Genomic DNA, 17332 nt, shown 5'->3' with positions numbered 1-17332 from the left:
AGCAACGTCGCTAAGCAGGTAAGTATGTGTGACGGCTGTTAGCGATGTTGTGCGCCACGGGCAGCGATTTGCTCGTGAAGCACAACAGACGGGGGCAGGTGCTATCGTTCGCGACATTGCTAGCGATGTCACAGTGTGTAAAGCCCGCTTAAGTATATAAGGCAAGCTGGACATAGTTTGTAAAAGAGATCGGATCTGTTATAGTTATAGCAGTTTATAATCTTAACCCCTTAGTTACCAGCAATACGTCTTTTTACTGACCTGAATAGCATCTCCAAATGGGTGAAAATGCAGCAGTTGTGGGCTGTCCACTTGTCCACTGTAGCGGACATGTTGCTACATCAGTCACAATGGCTGACCATGCCCAATTAACCCCTTAGATGCTGCTGTAAATAGTGACTACCTCATCTAGATGACTAATAGAGTGTTAGTGTATGGGGGGAGAGGGGAATGTAATTTATTAACTATTTTATGTGGTGTGACTATCTGCATTAAAGTGATAACCATTCAAAGGTTGTAAATTGCAAATTTTAAAAAATATTTTATGATATTTTTATAATTAAATATAAAATACTGTATATCTACTTAAATTTACTATTAAAATCAAGTACAATGTATCACAAAAAAACAGTCTCAAAATAACTGGGATGTGATGAAGCATTCCAGTTATTACATCATAAGGTGACATACTGTATGTCTGACTTTAAAAATGTTTGCCTAGTCACTAAGTGGTTGAGATGGATAGATGGAAATGTGTTAATGATCTGAACAATTTCTGCTACATATGTTGCAAATACACTAATCATGATCAGCACAAGAATCTCACAAAGCGAGTGTGTCTTGCTTACAAGTATTACTTTGACTGTCAAATTGAGATCAAGATAAAAGCTGGGCACCTCCTATTTGTTGCACTGTATGTTGCACTGGGCTAACGGAGGACTACTGCTGGTTTTTTAACGGAATAATATGAACGCTTACAAACGCAAATCAGATGTCTGAAGCACTTAAGACAGTACTGTGGGCCTTGCTCAAGTAAGATTTTAAGAGAGGATTATGGAACTTCTTGTAATTTTCTTATTCCATGACATTTTCATAAACTATTTACTACGAAATTTTTGATGTAGATCAGATTATTGAAACTCGTTCTGTACAAATTTATTCAATGCTTTCAAATTACTTCATACATTTGTGCAAACTTAACCTCTTACCGACATTGGACGAACTGGGTACGTGACTGCCTTATGTCGGTATACTCACTGACGGCTGTCGCGGGCAGCCAGCGGTGAGTCACGCACATGTCAGCTGATTTCAACAGCTGACATGTGCAGCTATCAGGCACGAGTGGATCCCGTGCCTGTTAACCCCTTACACTGCGCTGTCAAAATGTCACAGCGCGGTGTACATCCCAGCCGCGGTATACATTAACTTATCTGGCACCATCGAAAGTCACGTGACGTGATAACGTGGAGCCAAGGCTTGCCATGGTACCACAGGGTCATGTGATGACTCCTGTAGCTATCATGAGTCACTTCCTCCTACACCTGGCAGACTGCCGTGTGTGAGAGTAAGGGCTCTTTTCCACTTGCGATTTCTATGTGCGAGTGCGATCTGATAAAACATCGGATTGCACTCGCATCAGTGCAAAACTATGGGGCAGTTTCCTCTTGCCTTTTATTTCTCATCACGAATCGTGCTCTTGGTGCAATCACAGCATGCTGCATTTGTCAGCGAGTCTCAGCTCACGGACCCACATACAAGCCTATAGGAGCGTGTGAAACATCGCACTGCAGTCGTATAACATGCGATATACGCATAGACAGACAGCGGAGGAGATGGGAGAAAGTGCTCCCTCCCTCTTTTCCGCAGCTGTGATATGATCACAAGATCGCATCACAGTTTCATGACCCTCGGCTGATGCTCACAGCAGAGGGTCATTAGCATATCGCTTCAGATGGTCTCGCATCGGAAGCGGTACGCAAGTGAAAAGTCTTTCTGCAGATCTCAGCTGTGTAGCTGTGATCTACAGAGAGGAACTAGCGATCATACTGCTGATCTTTATTGCCCCCTAGGGGGACTAGTAAAATAAACAGTTAAAAAAAGTTAAAAAAAAAATAAAAAAACCTAAAAGTTCAAATCACCCCCCATTCGCCACATTGAAAAGTAAAGGGTTAAAAAATTAATAACATACATATTTCGTATTGCCACTTTCAGAAATGCCCAATGTATCAAAATATAAAATCAAGTAATCTGATCGATAAACGGCGTAGCAGCAAAAAAATTTCAAACAACAAAATTTTGGTTTATAATTTCCACAAATTTTGCTCAAAATGCAATAATAGGCGATCACAAAGTAGCATCTGCGCAAAAATACCATTAAAAATGTCAGCTCGAAACGCAAAAAATAAGCCATCACCGAGCCCCAGATCCCGGAAAATGAGAACGCTACGTTTTTCAGAAAATGGTGCAAGAAGTGCACCAATTTTTGGCAAAGGTCTGAATTTTTTTTTAACCCCTTAGATAACAGTAAACCTATACATGTTTGGTGTCTACAGACTCGTACCGACCTGATCACAGTGACACATTTCGTTTTACCATATAGTGAACACTATGAATAAAATACCCCCAAAACAATTGTGCAATCGCACTTTTTTTTACAATTTTTCCACAGTTGGAATTTTTTTACATTTTCCAGTACACTATATGGTAAAACTTATGGTTTAATTTAAAAGAGCAACTCATCCCGCAAAAAATAAGCCCTTATATGGTAAGATTGAGAAAAAAAAAAATGTTATAGCTCTCAGAAGAAGGGGAGCAAAAAGAAAAATGGTAAAATCGCCCGTTATGAAGGGGTTAAATATAACAAAATTTCCTGATGTGTTACAACAATTCTGACTTCGGATTTGGAATATGCACACTCGATGTAGTATAGGACAAAAGGTTTTTGCAAAGTAGCAAACGAAAGTTATTTTTTGTTGCGCAGTGGAATGACAGGTCACTGGTGAGATTTCAAACAGAGGAGGCTGGTCATTCACAGACTAGAGGCAGGCGGATGGGCCAGGGAATCACAGACAGGGAGGAAAAGACCCAACTAAGGGGTGGAGTGCACCACTAACAATACAAATCAATGATATGAGGGTGCTAAACCTGTTGCGGAAGGAGAAACCAGAACAATGTGAGAAAGAGCAAGATTCCGCAAAAACAATCAGGGGCACACCAAAAGTAATATATAAGGAAGACAACTTTATTAATGCATTGAAAAAGACATTTTTAAAAACAATTAAAAAACATGAAAAGACAAAAACACCCACTGAGCGGGACCCGGGCCACAATCTGACAATGATAGATGCGACTAATAAATACAGTGTCAAATAATAAACATGTATAAGTGACTAGATGGAAATCACAAGGAGTGCAATGTCAAATATCAGGTATCAAATATATATGTATATTGCGCATGATCTATAATAGCACCAAAGGAGTAGCAATAGCTGATGCTACCATGTATGTGTCCATATACCACCGGATGTATAGAACAATATATACAAATATTATTTATAAGATATATGAATGCCGGTAATAATCAGGTAAATGCCCAAGCCAATATAACCTGAGCAGAGCCAGTGCGCGTAGTTGTAGGTATCCTAAATTAGACAAGTTAGGATGACCATGCATGTAAGCAAAAAGTGAGTGAAACCAAATAGAGTCAGAACCCCTACAGGTGAGCCTGGAACAATGCCAGTATATCCTGATGGGGAAACATATAATGATATCTAAAATGCAAGGTATAACAGAGGATGGTCACCAGTAGGCTACTAGATATAGGAACTGAAGCATATAGCTGCAGAGATGGTACAAAGGGTCATACCTATAGCCAAACCGCACTAGCAGTAACAGTAGTATATAAGCCTATAAAACCCAAAATAATGACGGTATATAGTTGTAAATATAATATGGGTTATAGGGTAATCGGACAGCACCAGGTGCTCCTGTAGGAAATTTAGGCTGAAATCATGCCGGCAAGCCCTGACACAGAAGCAAAAACGATCCAGGGGCCGTAGCCCTGGTGCCAGACACTGCTAAGAGTACGAGTAATAGTCACCAATGGAGGCCAGGGGTCAATAGATCACACAGTGGTGTGTGGAACGAAGAGTCAATAATACCGCTCAGGATGGGTGTCACAGCCGCAGCGGCTTCATCAGGGCTAGTACAACCTACTGTACAGTCACAACAAAGTGTCACGAAAGATGTGAATTTAATATGTATTATAGCACCGTTACAGTCATGTCTTTACATTACACAAGTGTGCACTTACAGGTTGTCTCTAACCCTCTAACAACTGCGGGCAGTAACCTTATGTCCTAGCAATCATAGTGTTAATCGGCGCACATCTCAGCTAATATGTACAGCTGATGCTATCCACCCGTGACTTTTAACCCATCAATATGTGACAGCGCCATTATAATAGCGATAGCACTATAACTTTACTCACATGCCTCCACCGGAAGTCACGTGACGTGATCACGTGGATCCGGTGGTTGTCATGGTAGCACAGGGTAAGGTGCTGTTAGAAGAGATGATCATTTCTCTCGGTCTGAGCAGTGCTGCTCTGATCGGGAGAAATGAATGAGCTATCAAACTGTTGATCGTTAAAATCCCCTAGGGGGACTAGTGAAATTAAAAAAAAAAGTTTAAAAAAGGTTTAGAAAAAATAAAAAACCTAAAAGTTGAAATCACCCCCCCATTCGCCCCATTGAAAGTTAAAGGGTTAAAAAAAATAAATATACATTTGGTTTTGCCGCATTCAGAAATGCCCGCTCTATCAAAATATAAAATCAATTAATCTGACCAGTAAACGGCGTAGCGGCAAAGAAATTCTAAACACCAAAAGTACGTTTTTTGGTCGCCACGAATTTTGTGCAAAATGCAATAACAGGCTATCAAAACGTAGCATCTGCGCAAAAATGGTACGGTTAAAAATTTCAGCTCGCAACGCAAAAAATAAGCCGTCATTGAGCCATAGATCCCAAAAAATGAGAACGCTACGGGTTGTGGAATATGGCGTAAAAACGTACACCACTTTTTTCTGATATACTTCTGATTTTTTTTTTAACCCCTTAGATAAAAGTAAACCTATTCGTTTTTCGTATCTACGAACTTGCACGGACCTGAGCCATCACAGCCACACATCAGTTTTACCATGTAGTGAAGACAGTGAATAAAATATCTCAAAAACAATAGTGAAATCACACTTTTTTTGCAATTTTTCCGCATTTGGAACTTTTTTGCCGTTTTCCAGTACACTATATGGTAAAACTCATGGTTTCATTTAAAAGTGTAGCTCGTGCCGCAAAAAATGAGCCCCCTCACATGACCATATTGACTGAAAAATAAAAAAAGTTAGGTCTTAAAACGAAAGCGCAAAATCGGCCGGTCGTCAAGGGGTTAAACACATATGAATGAGGCCATAGATGTAGAAATGGGTACATGAATGAGATTTTGCTAATTGAAGACAGTTGGTTGAGGCAGTAGTGCAGATTCCAAGAAGTCACATATACCATATATTAGTGCAACACACACCTAAGCCAAATTTATATCTATATAATTTATATCTGAAATTGTATATTGGAATGAAGATTGCAACCTGAATCTTAAGGTGACTTTTTATACTAAAGTAATTACTAATATGCAAACAATAGTTTTTCATCAGCAAATGTATAGATTGCTTTTAAAGAGAACCTGTCATAAATCTTAGTTGCCCCTTTTCAATAAAGAAATCAATGGACAGATGCTCTGTGAGCACTGCTACATACTTTCTGAATTGTTACCATTCATTAACCACTCAATATGAGAACAAAACTCCTATAAACCATATCTATCATAATTGCTGATGATTGCATAAGTTTTTCCAATGCCAAACTCCATAATAGATCTGAAAAAAATTGAGGACTGGAGTTAATTTTGCAACATAAATATCTGAGATTTTGTTGACACAAAACAATTACAGTGGTGAACAAGATAAAACCAGAGTGAATCATAAAAACCAACATGATGGGGATAAAGCACCACATGATTGGAAAATTCTGATCAGAAATATCAGCATGATGTAACAACATGCATAAAGTACCCCCTTATGCAGCATACACATGACAAAGAGAAGTAGATCGGTAGGAGAGTGGAAACTCAAGTGAATAAAGTACAATACAGTGCATATAATCCACCCCTCAACCTCTTAAGGGTACGTACCTATGTCAATAAAGTTATCTATGTATGTGGGCGCAGGAAACTCCAAAGTGGAGTCAAATAACCAGGCTCTGTACCCCCAAGGCACGTTTCGCTAGGGAAGTATTTTTGCTTCTTTAGAGAGGGAGAAGATCGGATAACTGACGTCACAAAAACACTGCCGTAAATTGAGCGCTGACATCAGATTTAGGGTTACCCGATGGCACAGCTGACATCACCAGTTTGATTAATTGAAAACAAAAAAAAAAAAACTATGAATGGTGACGTGTGCAAGATGTCATGGAAGGTACTGTAACCCACGAGGAAACAACAACATTCACACCAGACTGGTCACATGTCTATGACATCATGGAAGGTCCTGTAGTCAGTGGAGGTTACCCGGAAGCACAGCTGACCGGTCTCAACTGTACACTCGGGTGAAGTCTCTCACAGCTCTCAGCTGAGTTTATGTGAACAGACCTGTGTTTGTCTATCGCACAGATGTAGCAGAGCTGAAGATGCTCGCCCACCTTTGGACTATGTCGGAGGGTTTTTTTTGGGTAATAAAGATGGAGTCCTAAATGTCTTCTGTTTTATTTCTAATAAAATATTTTTTTCTCTGTGTTGTTGTTTTATTTTACTGTTAAAATAACAGACAATCTCAGATGCTGTCACAGAGTGGGCATCTGTGATTGGATGCTGGAGTAACCTGAAACCAGCCCATACATCCTAACATCTAGAATGTACGGGCAGATTCCTGGTTACTCCAACAGCCAATCACAGACACCCATTCTGCGTGACAGCGTCTGAGATTGGCTGTTGGGTCCCTCACACATATAGTAGTGTAAAGATAAATAATTTAAAAAAATGAAGTAGCGCTTCGCTGTATTTTTTATTCACAGCGCAGATAAAGCGGACGGCTACGGGCTGCCACCCCCATCTGCCTTGCTTTACCTTGGCTGGCAATCAAAATACAGAGAAGCCCATTAATTTTTTTTTAATTATTTATCAAAAAAAAATGCATCTTCTCCCGCCGTATTTTGATTCTGTCAGGTAAAACCAGGCAGCTGGGGGCTGGGATTCTCAGCATGGTAAGGCCCAAGAATTCTGGACCCCCCATGCTAAAAACCGCAGACGCCCCTGGAAATGGCACATTGTGTCTTAGTGCCATTTCCAGACACTTTACCCAGCTCATCCGATGGCCCTGATGTCGGTGGCACACTGAGTAATAAAGGAGTTAATACCAGCTTTGTATTTTCAGCTGGTACTAAGCCCAAAAGTCATGGTGTCACACCAAGTTAGACATGGCCACCATGAATTTCTAGTAAACAGTAAAAAAAAAACACAACACATAGAATTTTTTTTTTTATTACAGATAAAACAAAAAAAATTTAGAGACTCCATCTTTATTATAAAAAAAAGCCTTAGTCCAACGTAGTCCACAAGGAGAGCAATGTCAGCTCTGCTTCATCGCTGTGTACAGACAAGCGTCTCTACAGAGCGAGAAGCAGGCTGACAGTGATAGTCAAAGTTCAATCGAGTCCATGGCTAAGCCATGGACTCAGGTGAACCCTGACGTCACCGCGAACACGGCTGAAAACAGCAAAAGACTGCGAAGTGACAAGCAGTGCAGTGAATACCACCGGAAGTTAATGATTGGACCCGGAAGTAGAAGTGGCCGGGAGAAAGAGTCTGCAGGACGCATCGCGGGACCAGTAGGCATAATGACAATGTTTATCATTTACTATATTCTTTATTTTACAGCCCCCCCGCCCCATCCCTTAACTGTAAAGTTCAAGCTCTGGGTTGGGACGCAAATTCGCGTTATCTCCAACCCCAAAAACGGACTTTACAAAAAGCTCGGGTGAGTCTCCCGATTCCATATATCGGGGGGGGGGGGGGTCCAGCCATCACTACTAGTAAAATCCCTGTGCTGCTTATAACCACATCTGTTGAATACTGAGCCTCGACAACAACAAGAGGGTACTTCACTGGTGAGGCCAGTCTCAAAGTCTCTAATTATTATCTTCTCTTTTGCAGATTATTTGTTTTTTTATTACTTATTAACTTTATAAATGCTAAAAGGTCATGTTATAATCAGATTTTTTAATAAATATTTCCTGTTATTTTGTTGCTGTTAAGTCTATGTAATTCCTTTACATACAGTCATATAAAAAGTTTGGGCACCCCTATTAATGTTAACCTTTTTTCTTTATAACAATTTGGGTTTTTGCAACAGCTATTTCAGTTTCATATATCTAATAACTGATGGACTGAGTAATATTTCTGGATTGAAATGAGGTTTATTGTACTAACAGAAAATGTGCGACCCGCATTTAAACAAAATTTGAACGGTGCAAAAGTATGGGCACCCTTATCAATTTTTTGATTTGAACACTCCTAACTACTTTTTACTGACTTACTAAAGCACTAAATTGGTTTTGTAACCTCATTGAGCTTTCAACTTCATAGGCAGGTGTATCCAATCATGAGAAAAGATATTTAAGGTGGCCACTTGCAAGTTGTTCTCTTATTTGAATCTCCTATGAAGAGTGGCATCATGGGCTCCTCAAAACAACTCTCAAATGATCTGAAAACAAAGATTCTTCAACATAGTTGTTTAGGGGAAGGATACAAAAAGTTGTCTCAGAGATTTAATCTGTCAGTTTCCACTGTGAGGAACATAGTAAGGAAATGGAAGAACACAGGTACAGTTCTTGTTAAGCCCAGAAGTGGTAGGCCAAGAAAAATATCAGCAAGGCAGAGAAGAAGAATGGTGAGAACAGTCAAGGACAATCCACAGACCACCTCCAAAGACCTGCAGCATCATCTTGCTGTAGATGGTGTCAATGTGCATCGGTCAACAATACAGCGCACTTTGGACAAGGAGAAGCTGTATGGTAGAGTGTTGCAAAAAAAGCCATTTTTGCAAGCACGCCACAAACAGAGTCGCCTGAGGTATGCAAAAGCACATTTGGACAAGCCAGTTACATTTTGGAAGAAGGTCCTGTGGACTGATGAAACAAAGATTGAGTTGTTTGGTCATACAAAAAGGCGTTATGAATAGAGGCAAAAAAACACGGCATTCCAAGAAAAGCACTTGCTACCCACAGTAATATTTGGTGGAGGGTTCATCATGCTTTGGGGCTGTGTGGACAATGCCGGCACCGGGAATCTTGTTAAAGTTGAGGGTCGCATGGATTCAACTCAGTATCAGCACATTTTTGACAATAATGTGCAAGAATCAGTGACGAAGTTGAAGTTACGCAGGGGATGGATATTTCAGCAAGACAATGATCCAAAACACCGCTCCAAATCTACTCAGGCATTCATGCAGAGGAACAATTACAATGTTCTGGAATGGCCATCCCAGTCCCCAGACCTGAATATCATTGAAAATCTGTGGGATGATTTGAAGCGTGCTGTCCATGCTCGGCGACCATCAAACTTAACTGAACTGGAATTGTTTTGTAAACAGGAATGGTCAAATATACCTTCATCCAGGATCCAGGAACTCATTAAAAGCTACAGGAAGCAACTAGAGGCTGTTATTTTTGCAAAAGAAGGATCTACAAAATATTAATGTCACTTTTATGTTGAGGTGCCCATACTTTCGCACCTGTCAAATTTTGTTTAAATGCGGATTGCACATTTTCTGTTCGTACAATAAACCTCATTTCAATCCAGAAATATTACTCAGTTGATCCAGTTATTAGATATATGAAACTGAAATAGCTGTTGCAAAAACCCAAATTGTTATAAAGAAAAAAGGTTAACATTAATGGGGGGGCTCAAACTTTTTCATATGACTGTAGCTGACTGCAGTGCTATGTCATTGTGTAAACTGAGAAGAGATTTTACAGGGGCTGCAACAGTATCTAGTACAAGTAAAGTACATAAAACAGTACAAAAATGCAGCCGTGTTGTTTTTATTAGCTCTCTTGGACAATCCCCCCTGAACTGATTCTGTTTACAAAGCTATTGAAGGCTCTTTTCTTCCTTGACACTGATGAGGTGTAGTTTCTCATCCCAGAATCTACTGTGGATACTCCTCCTCTCAATACACAGCATTTTTCCGCCTTCTGCAGATTTACCTGTGGTTTGCCTCTGTAGTTAGATGGACATAATCCCCCCACGTCTAACTCTAATCTGCTATATACAATTCCTGTCATGTTTGTTACTGAAGCAGCAAGACAAGTGTGTGACAAGCCTAGCAGCTCTATAGAAGCAGCATTTTTAATAAAGAATATTTAGAAAGTTGCTTAATTTCGCTTGTAGGAAAAGAATAAACAATATAATGCAAAAGAACAAATGCCAACTACATAAATAGTTTTTATATATATATATATATATATATATATATATATAAATATAAAAAGGAGGACTTCATGGACAAGACTGTGCAAATACAAAAAAATTATTTTTAATTAAACATTCTTTAAAAACACCACAAAGGTGTACAATGACATACAAAATGATGATATATAGTAGTACTATTAGACACTGGTAACAGAGTATCATATGTCCCAAATAATCATGTAAATAAACCTACGTAGCGGCTATTAATGTACAGCCTGTAGTGATTAGTCACAAATGGTAAGAAATAGTATATACAGGGGTTAACCCCATGCACAAGCTAGGGGAAGGTATCCCAGTATGTGAGGCAGCGAAAAAGACATTATTAAATTAAAGCATATGAACCATAGCCTATGGTGTGAATTTAATTTAGTGATATTCTCAGTGGTGGCACCAGGAGCAACCTGAGAAAATACCCCACAAGGATTAATTCCACCTTGGAAAAAATATCCCAAAAATGTGAAGGCAGATTCAGCACAGAAAATGGTGGTATTTGTATTAAAACATATGAACCATAGCCTATAATGTAAATTTTCTTTAGAGGTAGTCACAGTGGTAGAACAGGGGGTAAACCGAGGTGAGACCCCAACGTACGTGTCACATTTTGCAGTAACTCGCTTTGTCAAGGGGATATAAACATGTTAATCATGGATATGTGTTATCCATACCACACTGGGACAGATGTTTTACAGTTCACCTCTGGTTGTTATTGCTAATACCAATGAAATTTGTATATCAATATTTTTTTGGGTTAAGATTTTATGACAGAATTTGGCAAAAAATATTCTCTGATGTTAATGGTAACTAAGTAACTTTTAATTTGTTTTTCTTGTGCTTTACAGTCCTGATTGACAAAGATCAGAATCCAAAGTGGAAACCACAGAAATTAGAAGAAGTCACTGATGAATACCTAGACAGCTGTTTTGCATCCCTTGGGGAAAACGACCTGATCTTATAATATAAATAAGGCAAACGTTCTGTTTTTGTTTTTATTATTTTTTTTTTTTTTAAATCACTTTGTACTGCTAAATTTTGATAGCTACAGTTGTGCTCAAAAGATTACATACCCCATCAGTTTTTTGCTTTATTGGCCTTTTTTCAGAGAATATGAATGATAACACACAATCTTTTTTTCCCACTCATGGTTAGTGGTTGAGTGAAGCCATTTATTGTCAAATTTCTGTGTTTTCTCTTTTTAAATCATAATGACAACAGGTTATGTTCACATGTTCTTTGTGGTTTTCATTTATAACCTCTATAAACCATTTGCAACACTAATTTCATTGAGAACTACAAAGGTACAGTGAGCTCACATAGTAATAATAATTATTTTAGAAGCCACAATTGTAAACATGAAATATTGTAAAGTGATATCATAATTGTATGGAAAACTATGTTTGTTTCAAAATCTCCAAATGGAACACACCCTAGTTCACAATAAAATAAACCCTCCCATGAAGATTTTTTTTTTTGTTTAAATCTATGTATGTGTGTATGTAATGTAGTTTGTATGTATTAATATACTCACCTTCTCTGGGTTCCAGTGCCGTTATGCTTTTCTTCTCAATGACATCACCGCACTTCAGACTACCCAGATTACTCTTTGCTGACAGATTTCCTTTAAAAATTATAAAGGGATAAATAACACATTTGGTATTGTTGCATTCATTAAAGTGTGAACTATTAAAATATGAAATTAATTAACCTGATTTGTAAATGCCACATAGAAAAACAATGAAATCACCTGAATTGCATTAGTTGGTCACCTCACCTTCCTAAAAACTGTAATAATAAGCAACGAAATCATCTTATGTACATACAATTGGTATCAGTAAAAAGATTGTCTCACTGTGCAAAATAAAAAAACCCTCACTCAGCCACGCCAACAGAAAAATAAAAATGTTATGCCTGTCAAAAACTGACAACACATAGCAAAAACATTGTTTTACAATATTAAAAAAAATGTCATCACTTAAAATAGAAAAAAAAAATCTATTCAGATTTGTTATTGCCATAATTAGATTGACCAAGTCAAAACAAAACCCAAAAACATGAGCGGATTTTTTTTTTCTTTTACCATTGCAGCAAACTTGGATTTTTCTTCCCTTGTTTCAGTACATGATATGGTAAAGTAAATCATGTCTTTCAACACTACATCTAGTCCCCCATAAAACTAGCCCTCACACGTCTGTCAAAATAAAATTGTTCTGGCTCTTTAAATAAGACGTGGAAAGACTAAAAATTATCTGGTCCTTAATCCCTTCCCGACATTGGACGTAGCGGTGTGTTCCTATAAATGGATGTACCAGTATGTCATAGCGATTATTTGAGCACATGAACTGTGCTATCAAAATGTCAAATGCAAATGGTATCCCTGAAAATGTCATCTCGTACCGCAAAAAACAAGCACCAACTCAGCTCAGTTAGTCGGAAAAAAAAGAGCTATAGCTATCAGAATATAGGAAATTATTATTTATTGTGTAAAAGGGGCAAAACATAAAGAAATTATAAATGTGATGTCACTGTAATCATTCTGTCCCAAAGAATAAAGCCATTGCATTACCTTTACAATGGCTGTATTCATAAGCCCCTCATAACCCCCCCCCCCCAAAAAAAAAAATGACTGAATTGCTGTTTTGTTCATTCTGCCTCACAAAAATCAGAATAGAAAGACATCAAGAATGTTATATGTCTGAAAATGGTACCAATGAGATTATGCTGATCACTGTTTGGTAAAAGTAAGAACAACAAATGCATCTACTGGATAATACCACAATCAAATAAATACAGTTTGATCAAGCAAAATTGTGATTAAATATAATAATTTTTGAAAAAAAGCACTTAAAACTTAGCTTTTAATACTACCTTTTTAAGAGGTCACCAGTCAGATCCAAGTGATTAAAATCATAACAACCGCATGCATAATTTTCCTTTTTTGGTCGTTAACACGCTATGAACCTATTGAATCCTAGGAATACATGATGCTGCAATTCCTTCACAATATACATTTAGAATAATCGAAACAGTCTCACCCGATCTTCTTAGAACTTGCTAGGGTCCATTTTTTTTAATTTACTGGAACCCAAAATTTGCCATCTGTTTTTCTCAACGCGTTTCCTCACAAGATTCCTCAGGGAAGTCACCTATATGGCATTCTTAGGTATTCTTACACGTTAGTCCAAACATCCGGACTTATTCCAAAAACATGCTGAAACCAAACGATAATATCACACCAATGTCCAGATGTTGCATATAATTATATACATGATTTTATTTTGTACACTCACCATGTTACAGCAGTGGTGGCGCTCATATCTCTCTAATGCCCCAACTCAGCCAACTTTTATGCTGAAAACAAACATCAAAATCATGCAAATATCTCTCTCTTCACATTGATCACAAAATGAAGGGGTTTTAAATCACACACTCCCCATTTGGCAGCAGTGGCGGTGGCATTCCTCGCACTGTACCACGCCATTAACAAATGCTGCTTATTTAAATATCCCCCCTCTTTCAGTGTCTGACATCATATCCGCCCAGACAGGTCATGTGATTAGTGAACACACTTCCCGTCTATGGAACGCAGATGCCATCCACAATCACCTCGGGGTGATGGTTTAACTAAATCAATTCCCTGAAATGTAATTGCCTTAATTTCAGGGAATTGATTTAGTTAAACTATTACCTGGAGGTGGACATTGGGATAAACTGTTGTTACAGCAAGAGAGTAAGTGGATTTTCGATTAAAGACCAAAACTCCTAATGGGTTAAATGAGGAACTCTCTTTTGCACCCTTTTTTGTAGAGGTGACATAATTTTCCTTTTGTATAAGGACCAAAAAAGGAAAATTATGCATGCGGTTGTTATGATTTTAATCACTTGGGTCTGACTGGTGACCTTTTAAAAAGGTAGTATTAAAAGCTAAGTTTTAAGTGCTATTTTCAAAAATTATTCTATTTAATCCCAATTTTGCTTGATCTAAAAGAAAGAAGACCACTTTATTCTTCAGGTCAGTATGATTACAGCAATACCAGATTTATATCTGTTTTTTTATGTTTGGCTACTATTAATGGTAGGCAAGCTGCCTGCCTTTGTTTGATACTTGATGTAATATTGGGGTGCTTAGGTAAGCTTAGTACTTGGCCGACTAATGCAGGTGCGCAGATGTGTTGTTTGTGACCCATCTTACACAAAGAGCCAGCAATGAATGATGGGAGCCGGAACCCCAGTGAAAGCCACTTGCAGTCTCTGGCTTGGCTCTCATTGGGACTTAAAACTATGTGTTTGGATGCTGTATGTAAAATAAAAAAAAAGCCAACCCTCTTCCCAGAAATGCTTCATTTATAGCTGGCAGTATGTGGGCAGAGAGCCGAACTGCCCAATTATTGACTTCCGTTATACTCATTACTTGAGTCAAGCTCGTCAGTGCGTCCAAACTGCTCGACTCCAATAACGAGCACTCAAACACTTTTGTTCTTGCTGATCATTTCCTACTCCCACACATTAAATATACCACTTTTTTTTTTTTACAAAAACAGCATATTTTTGGTATGTGATAGCAGCCAAACATAAAAAACCAGATATCTATGTGCCCACGTTGTTTTTTTTCAGCACGCAAAAAAGCATGTTTTGGCAGGAAAAAAGATGCTTTTTTGTGCTTTTTTTCATGCTTTTTTTTGCTTTTTTTAATGCTTTTTTTCATGCTCCTCATTGAGATAGGTAAAAAAGCAGGAAAAAGCAGAAACAATTGACTTGTTGCTTTTTTTTCAGCAACAAAAATATCAAGGACAAAAGAAACAACGTGGGCACAGTAAGTCAGGATTCTCACAGAGACTTTGCTGGGATGGATTTTTCTTTTTATTGATTAGAAAAAGCCCTGTGGGCATAATCGTACTGACCTAAAGAATAAACCTCTCATCACTTATATCGTATGGAGAAGAAAAAAAGAACAAAACATTTTTGAACTGCTGTTTGTTATAGATTGTCATAACGCTCAGTTCACATTGATCCTGCACTTTGTGTTGAGCACACACTTCTCTCGTTTACATGTAAATTTCTAAAATTCGTAATTCAGAGAGAAGCTGTGGAAAGATTAGGTGCAAATAGGGTCTTACCCAGTAAACAGGTGGAGGTGAATGTTAACAAAAACACTCACCTGGTCAGGTTGTGCCAGTCACAACCCCATATTGAGCATGGATATAACGTGGAAGGCAGCGGTCCCGCAGCGATGAGCCAATATTAAAAGTAGGAGGAAAGCAGGTTTAAACCCGCGCCAAACCACAGGAGTCCAAAAGATGTTAGTAAATCCCTTTTTTATTTTCTCAGTTCTACGCTTCCTCAGGACAATGTACAGAGAATACTATAGCAAAAGAGGGGCCGCAGGCTCCTATATATATGTCAGAAAGAAGCCACGTATTCACTTGTTATGTCATCCTCCTCGTGACTCATAGGCACGTTAAGTAATCGATAAAGTTGTGAGCATTGACAAGAAAAGAAGAAAAAAGGGGGAAAAGGGAGGGGAGGGGAATATGGAAAGAGAAAAAAACGCTGAAAGAATGTGAGCAAATAAAATAAACGAGAAACTCGGACCATTCTATTAAGAAGTGGTCATTAAAGAAAGGTCAATGGTGATTATTGGAGTAAAAATAAAAATAAAAATATGTATGATGAAAAAATGAAAAAAAAAATTTTTTTTGAAAAATGAAAAAGAGCTGAAAAACTGAAAACTATATCTCTGTCGTTATTTATATTTCTATATTTATATAGAGGAACGCGAGTAAGATATAAAAGCTGAGGTGAGACCGGATATAAATGTATCCGTAACAATGTGCAATTAAATGCAGATGTTTAATGAAGAAGGGGTTTTAGTTTCACCATATATGTATATGACTAGTACTTGAAACTTTCACAGGACAATGTGAGCCCATTTCAATTTCTCAACTAAAATGTTCTTTTAGCCTCAAGCTTGTAATTATTCAAAGGGCTAATAAGAGAAAAAGGACACTACAATTTGTTACATCATTTCTTTTGAGTATATAATACATATGTGCTCGAAAATTACTTCTGAAGCACAGTGCAAAGCTCAGAAGGGAAGGAGTGCCATACTGTAGTACAGATTATGCTGGAATGGTTTGGGGGCACCATGTCACTTTTTTCTGAACTTGGCAATACTGCATATGTGGCTCTGTTTAGCTATATAAGGGGTATAGTACTGTTTGGTAGCAAGGCAGGGTTAGTAGGGAATTAGCACTATTTAAATCTTGGAGAACAGATTTTCCAAGAATAGTTTGTGGATTCCATATCCAGAGCCCATAAGTGCCAGAACAGCAGTACCCCCCCTCAAGTATCACCATTTGTGAAATATACCCTTCTGGGAAATTATCTATTGGTGTAGTGATGATTTTCTTCAGCGCTCTATTGGGAGACCCAGACGATTGGGGTATAGCTACTGCCCTCCGGAGGCCACACAAAGCACTACACTAAAAAGTGCAAGGCCCCTCCCCCTCTGGCTATACCCCCCCGTGGTATCACGGGTTCTCCAGTTTTAGCTTTGTGTGCGAAGGAGGTCAGACATCCACGCATAGCTCCACAGATTTTAGTCAGCAGTAGCTGCTGACTATTTCGGATGGAAGAAAAGAGGACACATATAGTGTCCCCAGCATGCTCCCTTCTCACCCCTGGATGGTGTTGTAAGGTTGAGGTACCTATTGCTGGTACGGAGGCTGGAGCCCACATGCTGCTTTCCTTCCACATCCCC

At 38.5% G+C, this 17332-nt stretch overlaps 1 protein-coding gene across 2 annotated transcripts in view; it reads left to right on the top strand.

Annotated features, from left to right (window-relative positions):
• Positions 1–12284, top strand: part of HIBCH (3-hydroxyisobutyryl-CoA hydrolase) — a 787172-nt gene extending 774888 nt beyond the window's left edge. Inside the window, exon 14 of one of the 2 annotated variants that reach the window (XM_075319035.1) lies at positions 11418–12284. In XM_075319035.1, coding sequence (XP_075175150.1) covers positions 11418–11533 — 116 coding nt within the window. In that variant the 3' untranslated portion in view covers positions 11534–12284. The remainder of the gene's footprint in view (positions 1–11417) is intronic. The other variant, XM_075319034.1, reaches the window with a different exon arrangement.
• Positions 12285–17332: the final 5048 nt, after the last annotated feature.

The sequence above is a fragment of the Anomaloglossus baeobatrachus genome, chromosome 7, assembly GCF_048569485.1.
Source record: "Anomaloglossus baeobatrachus isolate aAnoBae1 chromosome 7, aAnoBae1.hap1, whole genome shotgun sequence".
In the NCBI taxonomy this organism is placed as follows: Eukaryota; Metazoa; Chordata; class Amphibia; order Anura; family Aromobatidae; genus Anomaloglossus; species Anomaloglossus baeobatrachus.
This window is presented reverse-complemented; position numbering and strand designations above follow the sequence as displayed.